Below are 12,500 nucleotides of genomic sequence, written 5' to 3' on the forward strand. Positions count from 1 at the left end.
TGAGAAGTCGACGCGATGTCCGCAGGTTTCAGTCGTGGATCCGCTCCTGTGTGCAGCCACCGCGCGCGCCTGTGTGACCCCCAGCCGAGACGCCTAGTGGGTCATCTGTAGACGCGCCCCCATCATCCGAGGGACCTATCCTTTCATAGCAGGACCTGGAAGTCGACAAGTGTTTGTCATCAATTAGCAAGGGTCGGGTGTTTCTGGATCCGCGTCCCCGTCGTATCTGTGTGTGTGTGTTTGCGTGCGTGTGTTTGTGTCTGTGCGTGTGCGTGTGCGTGCGTGTGTGTGTGTTTGTGTGTGTGTGTATATGTATGTGTGTACTATTTGATTTTGGGTTCGCATCGCATCTCTAACCCACTTGCGGTAGAAACTCCGTCCGCGCCGATCCGTTTCATGACAGGCGGGAGACATTGGCCAGAACGAGAGAGATCATCGTTCCCCTTTGGAAGAACACAGTGAACCCTGAAGACCCGAGTACTGGAGCGGTATCTATGCAAGCGAGTGGCTCTCTATCTCGGCTGCAGCAGCATCTCACGGACCGGAGAGGACTTCTTGCCATTGAAGAAGCACTGGATATGTTGAGGTTAACGTAACAAGATGGATCTTATAACGTGTGTTCTGGGTCTGCTGGCGCTGCTGGCGGACGGCATCCGTTGCCAAGGAGTCTACGGTGAGTAGCCTGCACGCAACGATCCACCGAATGATAATCATGACCTTGTCTCTATACCAGCACGCCTGCAACAACCGGTGGCTTCCCGTAGTTATTCGTTTAATGGCGAATTGATCGCGCGATCATCGCAGACACATCGTCTGTGCACGTGTGGGTGACCTACAAGCTGTCAGTGGTGTGTCTTCCATCCAGCACCCACTCAAACATGGTCAGCTCCAGACTCTATAGGACGGCTCTTTTCGATTGTCAGCGACTCATTTGTGTTTGCTGGAGGGGGCGGGGGGTATTTAAATAAATGGGGACTGGAGATGCAAAGTCGATACTTGCAAATCCATCGCGAACGTTCTCGAGCCTCACAGAGAAGGAAATAGGAATGATCTGGAATACACTCGTTTACGAATTCAGAGGAGAACGTCACACAGCACTCGCCTGAGCCCTGAGTCATTTAAAATACCATATGCCATTTGGTGTTTGGTATGCATGAAAACACTGCTGCTGCTCCTACGTCTCTCTATCTCCCTCTCTGTCTATCTGTGTGAGTGTGTGTGTTCTCTCTCTCTCTCTCTCTCTCTCTCTCTCTCTCTCTCTCTCTCTCTCTCTCTCTCTCTCTCTCTCTCTCTCTCTCTCTCTCTCTGATTCTAAATGCATCATTTTCTATGTCTCTCTTACTGTATCTTTCTACCTGCCTAAAACACACACACACACACACACACACACACACACACACACACACACACACACACACACACACACACACACACACACACACACACACACACACACACACACACACACACACAGATCAGATCAAATGTCACAAAATAAACAGTCCAGACCGTGATGTAACACAAATTCTTCCCGTTCACGTCAGATGAAACAAAAGACAGACGAACCCTGTGGGAACTCTGCTACGAGCTCCTTCCGTTACAACACTGTGTGTGTGCGTGTGTGTGTGTGTATGTGTAGTTTCGAGTGTGCGAGTGTGTGTGTGAACTTGTCCGTGACAGTGATCAAAACAAAAGCCCCCAGAGTGAGGGGTCGAGTAGAAAATGGATTGAGGAAAGAAAGTCCTAATAATACGGGTATCATTAGTTTGTGTGAATCCACAATCCTCTCTAGACACCACCACTCACGTCTGTGAACGATAAGCTCAACTGTAGACTGAGGAGTATCTGGGAGGTTTCGCTTCTTAAACTGGGAGGAGACCATTAGAGAGTTTACCAAAAACCCTCCCCTGCAAATCCAATCAGAAGTCTTCATATTGGGGCGGTGACATTCATAAGTCCAACCAACGCATCCTTCTCGCCTGAGCCAATCGCATGAAACGGAATCGAACATGGAAAACTATTGCATATCGGAAGTGGGCGGGAAGTCCATTTTTTATATTTTAAAAAGCTTTCTCCTTGTTCGTCACACCAAGGGGGGTGGAAAGCGCATCATTTCCTGTTCCTGTTTCCTGTTGGGCATCTTTTCTGATCAAATGTAAGGGCCGTATGTCTGTTAGTGGTCATTGAAACTGCTAACTTGCTTTTAAGGTGATATATTATACCACCAGGTGTGAGTGTGATTAGAAGCTGCAAGCCGTTTTGAATATCGGCCTTTTCTGACATCACAAGTGGGCGGGTTCACCTAGATGGATAACGAATAGCTGAGCAACGTTTCCTACGGTCCACTGGGTAGGCTGGTAGACTGATCTATCCAGCGTACATCTAGGTGGACACGCCCACTCGTGATGTCAGTAGACACACCTGGTTGTATCATATGTCACCTTTAAGAAACCCCCCGATATTTGGCAGGCGGCAAAATCTCAGATCTGATCGTCTGCTTCAGTGAGACTACCAGCTCTCAAACACTGCTCCCCCCCAGCGCCGTGTCAATGGGTTTGTATTCATGTCGGTATGTCGCCTTCATCCAGAGTGTCAATAGGTTAAGGCTACAGCAGTTTCACCATCCTCCTCAGGTAGGCCGATAGCACTGCACCGCAGACACGGGGGATCGAACCCAGTAACCTTTGCCTGGGAGTCGTACATCTCAGTCTGCCTCCTCCTCCCCCCCTCACCCATGTAATGGCATCTCTGTACTTCTTCAAGCTAGATAATGGAATGCTATGGTTGGCCAGCAGGAAATGCTTTATTCACACTTGACTGTGTACCATTAAACGTATGCACCTTTTGAATGCTAATGCAAGGCCCATCCCGGGAAGCTAGGAAATGTATCTAGGAAATTGTAACTACAAATCGTATGTGTGTTTAAGAATTAGTGAATTCTAACCCGCCCCAACCCCTAATCCCAGCGGTCACAGAACTGCCACCTATAGAAATCCCATCTGTTCGCTAACTCGCCCTTTATTTTTGATTGGATATCCTCCGCGGCTATGCTAATCCAGAGGAAAGTCAGCCACACGGCGCAACATGGCACATCAAATTGCATCAAGCTCGGCCAATTCAAAGCCACACTTGCTTGCATCGGGGCTTGAGTGGAAGCCAAGTGATCCAATTTGTGTGTGTGTGTGTGTGTGTGTGTGTGTGTGTGTGTGTGTGTGTGTGTGTGTGTGTGTGTGTGTGTGTGTGTGTGTGTGTGTGTGTGTGTGTGTGTGTGTTTCCAAAAGGTAGGGTAATTAGATAGGTAATTTAACGCCATACACCAGTAGTCGTAAAAAAAGAGGAAGAAATAAAATATAACTGCAAGGAATGTAAAGGGAGAGCTTGAACAGATGTTACGGTCGCACTATTTGAATGTGTGAAGAACAGACATAAAATGTGTGTGTGTGTGTGTGTGTGTGTGTTTGAGAACCCATGATTCCCACTTGGAAACCGAAGCATTCTTAACATACATCTGACCCAAGTGAATTTTAAGCAAACATTTACAATTCTGAAGCCGTTCACCAGTGCCAACTGTTAATTATCCCCGCTTGACGCAAGACTAAAAAAGCCTGAATGGTGATTAAAGTTTGGACCATGCAATACCCTCATTATGCATCATTTCACCATGTTAAAAGCCACCACTATACTCTTTCCCTTACACCCCACCACCCCCCACCTTCATGCGATGCTATACCCAGTGCCTAAATCACAGTGCTGGGTGTTCTAGGTCAGAAACATGATGGGCAGTCTGTCTGGGTCACTCAGTTGTAAGGACACCTCCTCCTCCACCACGGCTGCCATTGCTGATGACATCTCTCAGAGAGAGAGAGAGAGAGAGAGAGAGAGAGAGAGAGAGAGAGAGAGAGAGAGAGAGAGAGAGAGAGAGAGAGAGAGAGAGAGAGAGAGAGAGAGAGAGAGAGAGAGAGAGAGAGAGAGAGAGAGAGAGAGAGAGAGAGAGAGAGAGAGAGAGAGGGCGAGAGAGAGAGGGCGAGAGAGAGACTCTTTCCCTACCGCAGTAGAGCTGTGTGTGTTCTATATGGAGAAGAGGGAAACAGGCACTATGACGGCATGCATTTCTGTCTTCTAAACATGGTATGGAGGCATCCCCGTGTGTATTAATATTCAGTGTGCGTTGGACGCTGCTGCTGACGCATATGAATGCTATGATACTAGATGATAGGTTTAATCACAAGCGGTGCAGAGATGGAGAGATTGAGAGAGGGGGACGAACCACCAGACGTGAACATTTCTAGATACAGGCAGACATGTAGACAGACAGAGATCGATATAGGTAGACATAGAGACAGATGTATATAGAGACAGATGGACACACTGACAGTTATATAGACATATACTGATATGTCAAGATAGGCAGACACAATGACAGTTATACAGACATATATGGACGGACAGACACATATACAGACAGACAGAGAGACGGTTATATATACAGACAGACATACAGGCATATAGACATGCATAAATATATACAGACAGACACACATATAGACTGATAGACATATAATCAGGTGTATATATATATATACCCATATATAGACATACAGACGGACACAGACAGACGGCTATCTAGACAGTCAGATATATAGAAAGATATTTCGACAGACAGACATACAGACCAACAGATTAATAGATGGACAGACGTGCAGACCGCTAGATAGACGGTATCGTACACGGAGTTCCACATTGACACTCAGACCGTCGCAGGTGCTTTTGGCAAGCTGGGCTGTCATCCATTTGCAAAGTGCTCATATTAAAGCCCTTGTTCCCAGCGACAGGCCGATAGCTAGAGTCTTTTCTTCCTTCTTTCTAATGATGCAGCATAAAAGGGAGGCCCACTGAGGGCCGCGGTCTCCGTGGAGGTGGTCAGAATAGCTTCTGCGCTGAATACAGAACAGAGCAGCCAGTCGCAGGCTTTGAAGGGAGCAACACTGGAAGTGTCTGGTGGTGAGGGTGTTCCCAGCTACTGAGCTGCTGGTTTCAAAGTTCCCTGAATGTGCACAGCCTAACCTGTAGGTAGCCTTGAATCAAACGCCCTAACCCACTACCTACTCCCGAAACGTATCACGATATATGTCCTCCGTTAGTGACTTGAGTTGAAAGCGTCTGCGAACAGTAATATAGTTCTTTATATTTACAGAGGCTTCCATCACCTGAGTTGGACACGTGCAGAACTACCAACACGTATGCCTCGCTGTGGCAAAAATCTCAATAAAGTACTTATTTACCAGCCGAGCTTCGATTATGAGTCTCAGGCAACAAGTATCCCCGGGATTTATACCGTTCAAGCTGGCCCATCACTCTGGGCCCTTTATCTGTCGCTTGCTGTTTATATGCTGTCATCTCTGGCTGTCGGTCGATGTCATTTCCTACGACCAGACAGTGAAATGATCTTGTGGAGATGTAGAGGGGACGGATGGGCCCGGGCACATTAAGAGGCGCCGGTAGAGCCATTAAGGAGGATTGATGAAGGTTAGTCACTCCTCCATAAGTGCGGGTTGACAGGGAAAGGGGACTTGGCTTCGTCTGCTCCTCCTTCCCCCCCATGTTTGTGGGTACCTTACCTCGTTTTTCCCTCTGTTTTTTAACTTCTTGTAAAGACGGCGGCAATATGTGCACATCTTAGTTATGCTCAGTTGTGCGGACAGACAGACAACAGACAACCGTGATACAGACAGACAGACTTTTTGGTGAAACTGCATATCGCCGATCTCTCTCTGTCCCATCCACGCGTATGTAAACTAACTGATGCACCGCCAAATGTGACGTCTTCCCTTGGGTTCACCTCATGTCGTTCTCGAGTGGAATCGTAAACGAAAAAAACAGCGACAAGTTGTCCTTGTTCGTCGTCTAGACGATTGTGACCGTCAGATCCTCACGCATGACTGCCCGCGCCGCTGCACGCACCATCCGTGTTCTATTAACCCTCACAGATATCAGTTGGAACACAGGTCGAGTGGAGCTCCTGTAAGATGGCCGCCATGTTGACTTTTTGAAGGCAGCATCGGTATCTGTATCGTCTCCACCCACGTGTGTGTGTGTGTGTATGTGTGTGAGTTATTGTGTGTGTGTTTGGGAGAGTGTGGGTGTTTTTGTGTGGGTGGGAGTGTGTGTGTGTTTGTGTGTGTGGGTGGTTGTGTGTGTGTGTGTGCGTGTGTGTGTGTGTTTGTATGTGGGTGTTTCTGTCTGTGTGTGTGTGTGTGTGTGTGTGTGTGTGTGTGTGTGTGTGTGTGTGTGTGTGTGTGTGTGTGTGTGTGTGTGTGTGTGTGTGTGTGTGTGTGTGTGGCGTCGTTCTCGTCTGCCGTGTGATCTGCAGGCATCAAAAGCGCTTGGCGTCCAAACTCCACGGGACGCTGAGATGTGGCTGATCTCGTTGTTTTTCCTGTTGCGGCGGCGAACAGAAAAAGAGCGCTTCTCTGTCTGTCGAAGATGTCCTTGTCCATTCCTTTCTGCATAACCCCCTGCACTCTCCATCTCTCTCTCCCTTCCTCTCTCTTTGTGCCTCTCAGTCTATGTCGATCTATAATTTTTCCCATCTCTCTCTTCCCCCATTGCTGGTTCACATTGAAGTCTGAGCGTTTCTTTTCATGAGCCCGGGCGCCGACTCCTGGGTTTCTAAGCTATGCAAATGCCTTCCCGCCTGAGAAACTAAAGCCGTCTTTGTTGGTTCAGGGAGACCTCCTTCACCCAGTCCTTCATCATTCCCTTCAGCTCGGACCCCTCACACTCCTCCTCCGTAATCTCTCAGTCTCTCTCTCTCTCTCTTGCCCTCTCTCGCTTAGCCTCCCTTGTCCTCTCACCCTCACGTCTCTCTCTCGCTCCCTCGCCCACTCTATTTTGCTCCGTCACCCTCTCCTACTCCCTCTTTCTCTCTTTCCATCACTCACTCTCTCTCCTTCTCTTGCTCGATCTCTCTAGCTCCCTCTCCCTTGCTATCTCCCTTTCTAGCTCTCTCTCTTTCTCTAGCTCTCTCTCTTTCTCTTGCTCGATCACTCTCTCTCTCTCTTACTCTCTCTCCCTTGTTAGCCCCACTTCTAGCCCTCTCTTTTCTCTCTTTCGTGCTCTCTCGCCCTTGCTATCACCCTTTCTAGCCCTCTCTCTCTCTCCCCCTCACTTTCCTCCTTGCCCCCTCTCTGCCTCCTTTTCTTAACGATTAGAGTGGACAGACATCTATATGTACGCCTCAATCAATGAGGTGCTGAGGCATACATATCTCTCTCTATATCTTTATATATATATATATATATATATATATATATATATATATATACACACACAGCTATATATACACACGCTGCACATCGCTGCACTTTTGCAGAGGAAGTAATTTGCTGCAGTGGAACAGAGAGCAACACACATGGGGGAATACTCGACACCCCAGGGTGGGGCTGTAGATAACACCCAGCTTAATCACGGCAAGAGGCGCCTCTCCTCGGACCGGGTCTGTGGAGAGAAGCCGCCGCTGAATATATACGCTGCGAAAAATAAACGTCTCTCAAGCACCGGTCAAAGAACACCTGAAACGGCTCCGGGGAAGCAAAAATGAACATTTTCTTGGGAGTTTATATATAGGGCCGTGTGTGAGTCTCTAAGGATGGGTCCACCGTGTACGGCTGTTAGATCAGATTAGTTGGTACGGTCCGGTGGGTTGTGTCTTTCCTAGCGTTACATATCGGTTGGTCGCTCCCAGGTGTGATGTCACTGGAGGATTTGTTTTTGAAACGGATGCTAATAGTAGCTAATCAAGCTAATCACGCTAGGTGGCAAAACGGTTGCCACTCTTTTCAAAACGGACGGACGTTGTCGTGGCGACGGACAAAACGGCGCTTGGCGGCCGCAAAGTCCGGGGAATGTTTTTATTATTTTTCCGTCCAAGGTGAGAGGAGAGGCGGAGAGTGTTTGGCCTTGTGGTGCGCCTCTGTTATACCGGCTGTTTTGAAGAGGTAAGAACCAAAATCGTTGATGGCGAGTAGCGTGGAGTAGGAGGGCAGGGGCGGGGGGTGGGCGGCTAGTGGGGGAATAAAGCAGCGACGCTCAAGGTATCATTAAGGCTGTAAAAGGGAAGCAATTACGACCGACAACATCCGAGCAGGCTTCTTCAGAGGGCGAGTGGGGAAGCTAAAGTGCTCAGTTTTTTTGTGCAGAACAACAAAATCATTTCGATAATGAATAATTATATTACATGAAGTCAGGGTATTTTCTGGCTCAGGAAATTAGCTTCTATTGTTCGTTTTCAAACACCCTCATGTCGGTTGGAGGCAAAGGACTGGAAAAAAACAAAGATCAACATTCCACAGAGCTCCCGCTTCCACACATGAGTCACCCTGCTGAGAATGTTCTCCACAACCAAGGTTGTGCTCTATATTTTATTTGGTTCTGTTCGTTTGATATTTCTCTTTTCAGACGGCCCTGACGCCGCCGCCGCCGCCACACTAGTTCATCGAACCTAGCTGTATCGCCCCAGCTCAGTCAGGTGGCCGACCCCGTTCTTTGAATGGGTTCAGTCAACACAACTCCCTCTCCTTGGGATCACTCACACCCAAATCCGCCCACCGCAGCCCCCCCCCCAAAACCTCCTCCACCTCCTCCACCACCTCCACCAGCAGCACCATGGACCAAAGAAGCTTATGGTAACCTGGCTGCTCCCACTGCTAAGCCGAGCAGCCAAAGCATCTCTGAGCTGCTTGTTCTCTGCTGTACTTAGTGGGTACCGCGGGAGTTGTTGGAGCCAAAATCCTCCTGGTTGTATTTTATAGATGGCCCCCAATTAGGTTACCGCATCCTCCATTTATTAACGCAAGATGGATCTTAGAGATCTGGACTGATGAAACGGTGTCTCGCTTTGGTTGGCGTATATTCCATATTCCGGCTATTTATGATTGCAATCATTCAATATGGAGGATTGTGATGATAGCAATGATTGCGATGATGATGCTGTTGGCCAAGCAGATGATGATAATGACATTGATGATGGCGGCCATGTTGACGTGATAATGGCTAAAAAAACAGAAGCAGCCCATGATTCAATTTTCGGTTAGTTTATTCTCCTGAGAAACACCAGTATGCTGGTCTGTCGAAGAAGAGGGTTGCCGATTGTAAAGTCGCGTTAAAATCTCTTCTCACAAATTGTGTGATCGCAGTTGACTTTCCACTTCAGTGCAGTTTTCTCTTCAAGATGGTAATTTTGTCCATCCGTCTGAAATTATTTCCTTTTATCTTTATTTTCCTACTTGACGGTGTGCAACAATAAACAGTAATAATAAAAAAATAAAATAATAATAATAATAGCTGCTAAAACATCAAACCACCAAAACCAAACAACGCGACACAGTGACGGTCAAAGCTAAACTAGGACGGCGGAGCCTTCTAGAAACAGCAGCAAAACAACAAAAGGTGCTCATTGACTTCGCCCCCCCCTGAGACCTCTGTCACCCCTCGCTGGGCGCTGAACACCTGGGCGCCGCTCTGCCTTTGTCTCCGTGGCGGAGCTTAAGCCGACGTGGCAGGGGCCCCCTGCGTTAACACACACGACGGGAGCGACGCACCAATCACGGAGCCCACCGCCCGCTGATGGAGGTAAAGGCAGCCGACAAGGGCAGCCCCAGAGAGGGGGTCTCTTAACGGCAGGCGGAGAGACAAGCAGCAGCAGGGGGGACGGGGGGGACGCGCTCAACAAGAGTCTGAAGCCAACCTTCACCCGCGTCTCTTCAGCCTACACAGGCGTCCTAAGTGCTTGCGCCGGGGATGGGATGTCTGTTGTCATGGCGACCGTTTCCCGAAGACTGGCATTGCATGTTTGCCGACTTTCCCCCGCTCTCTCTCTCTCTCTCTCTCTCTCTCTCTCTCTCTCTTGCGCGCTCTCTCTCTCTCTGTCTCTCGCTTTTTTTTGCTCTCTCCCTCTCTCTCTCCGTCTTTCTCTCCCTCGCTCGTTCGGCCGTTCCTACGTTCATAGGGTGTCTTGGCCCACCTGTCTCCTCCACCTCTCTCTCTCTCTCTCTCTCTCTCTCTCTCTCTCTCTCTCTCTCTCTCTCTCTCTCTCTCTCTCTCTCTCTCTATCTACCGTCCCACGTGCCAGGAAATCAATAGCTGAAACAAATGTGAAGTGATTGCAGAAATAAGTGCACCAATCCTTGGTACCACACAATTGTTAACAATCGTACCTCAGAGCGTGTAAGATTGTTTGGGGAAGGGCGGGGGGAGGCTCTGACAGGCAGGAACAGTGGTGGGGTGAGGGTGTTGACAATGACGGCTTCAGTAGTCTCCCAGCGTTCAAATATTGTGACAAACTACCAGACAGCATGCAGTTCTCACACGCACACACAGATACACTCGACAAAGTGCACAAACACCAAGCAATAACGCAGCAATGACATAAACTTGCAATCACACACACTAAACGCACAAAGTGCACACACCAACAAAATAACACAACAACAACCTTAACTCAGAAACACATACACGCACACACACATACACACACACTAACGCACAAAGTGCACACCAAACAATAACATAACAACCTAAATTCAGACACGCACTCAAACTAACACACTAAGTGCACACACCAACCGATAACGTAACAAAGACCGGAAATTGGTCTGACACATACATATACACACACTCACCCACACACACACACAAACACACACTTGAAATCAGGCCCCCAGGATTTCGAGCATGCTGCCATGCTCCTTGTGATTGCAGATTGACTCCTGCGCTGTAGAAAGTCATGTTGCGCCTCGCCTCATCAAAGTCAATCCAACGAGCCTGAGCAGTCACGGCATTTTCATTTGCTTGTGTGTACGTCCCCCTCTGTGGGTGTGTGTGTGTGTGTGTGTGTGTGTGGGTTGGCTCACTTCCCAAGCCCTTTTTTGCACAAAAGCGTGATTTATCACTCCATTCACGCATCAGCTGCTCCGGAGCGGGGGATTTTGTGACTCGTTCGCTCCGACCGCGTCATAGATCACATGACACACCGACGGTGACGAACGGCGGTCACACTCACGCCGGTGGAGAGGAGAACCACTCGCCTTTCAACCACGCGTTGGCACCAGCGACCGTCTGGGCCGTTAACAGAATCGTAATACACACCCGCCGTTGGTACTCTGCGTGTTTCTGGAGGGTTCCACTAGAGGGCGCACTCTAAAACTCTGACTGTATACAACGTCCAGATTGGCGTGACATAAACTATTAAACAAAGCTAGATTTCGAGGAGGTCGCCATCTTGTTTAGTCGGAAATCCCTGCCGAAATAACGTCAACAGAGGCTTCTTCACGCTGTTGTGGTCGCCGCGGCCCTGCCACTTGACCCCTGACCCTGTCACGACCTCGCACTGCCCCTACGGTTCACGTGCCTGTTGTTCTTGTTGAGGGCATGCACAACTAACAAACAACCCTCCAAACCGACACAGGAGATACGAGGCAGACATCACGCAAGTGCGTATACTTTTTTGCCTCAAAATCACTGAGATCTTCCCCCAAAAGTCTCTCCCCTGCCTAATCGTTGTCCATGTTTTTTGCCAGGGCGTTTGATCTCGGCGTTGCCTAGAGCCTTGTATCGTCCGAGGGGGTAATGTAACCAGGTTTGATTCAAAAGCAACCGATTCTTTCAGTGTCTGACTCCCGGGTACATACTACGGATGTCAGTTGACGTATTTGCCATAGTGATGAAAGTTACTTCGCGTCAAACTTCGGGGTTCTTTTCATTGGTCCCCCCTCTGCTCCTCTTTACAACAGAGCAGTCAGTGATGTAAAGTTATTCCATCAGGGAATGTAGTGCCCGGGTTTAGGGTTAAATTCATGGCCGTAATATTTCAGGGGGTATAACAGAGATGTGGTTAAAGGAGGGAGAGGCAGTGGACGACCAGAAAAAAATATATCTTTTCACTTTTGCTGTTTGACTCCCCTTACTGTGCTCTGCTGGGTGCCTCATTGAAATTCAGGCTTTGGCATTCAGAGAAAAAAAAGAAATCAGCAAACCAATTGTGTTTTCCAGCCGCCAGCTCGGTTCTCCTGTGCACAGCGAGAGGTGTGCTCTCGTTCTTGTGGAGTGTAGCTCTCTCAGTCGCAAACAAGACCGGGAATCGGCCCACGCTCCCCTTCGTGAAGAAATAATGAAATAAAAATACAAATATCGCCTGATTTTCAGTCTCAACACCTGCTGGCTCTCCACCATTCATGTAAGAACTAATCACATGCAGGGGCTGCGTCTGCGGGAACACACCGGCGGAGATGTAGTTGAATTATACTAGAGTACATGCAGACAGTATGGCTTTAATGCACACTGAATCCATCGCTACTCCACCCTATGGCTGCCGCAGTAAGCCACTCAGGAAATCTAGCAAAATGGGTGAGAATGGATAAAGACCGGCTTCATTAAACGAGTAACAAATGATTGAATGACTACGTCTGTCGGAGCAGGAGTAATCCGATAAATGCAAGGAGAAG

General features: G+C 48.6%; 1 protein-coding gene across 1 annotated transcript in view; it reads left to right on the forward strand.

Moving 5' to 3' along the window:
* The window catches only part of LOC115534435 (MAM domain-containing glycosylphosphatidylinositol anchor protein 2), a gene marked incomplete in the record, with an annotated part of 161,336 nt that overhangs the window by 801 nt on the left and 148,035 nt on the right, over window positions 1–12,500 (forward strand). Inside the window, 1 exon segment of the mRNA XM_030345420.1 lies at window positions 1–673. This exon segment is cut by the window's left edge and continues 801 nt beyond it. Within this exon segment, the coding sequence (XP_030201280.1) occupies window positions 601–673 (73 nt within the window).

Source organism: Gadus morhua, chromosome 21 (assembly GCF_902167405.1).
Source record: "Gadus morhua chromosome 21, gadMor3.0, whole genome shotgun sequence".
Lineage (NCBI taxonomy): Eukaryota > Metazoa > Chordata > Actinopteri > Gadiformes > Gadidae > Gadus > Gadus morhua.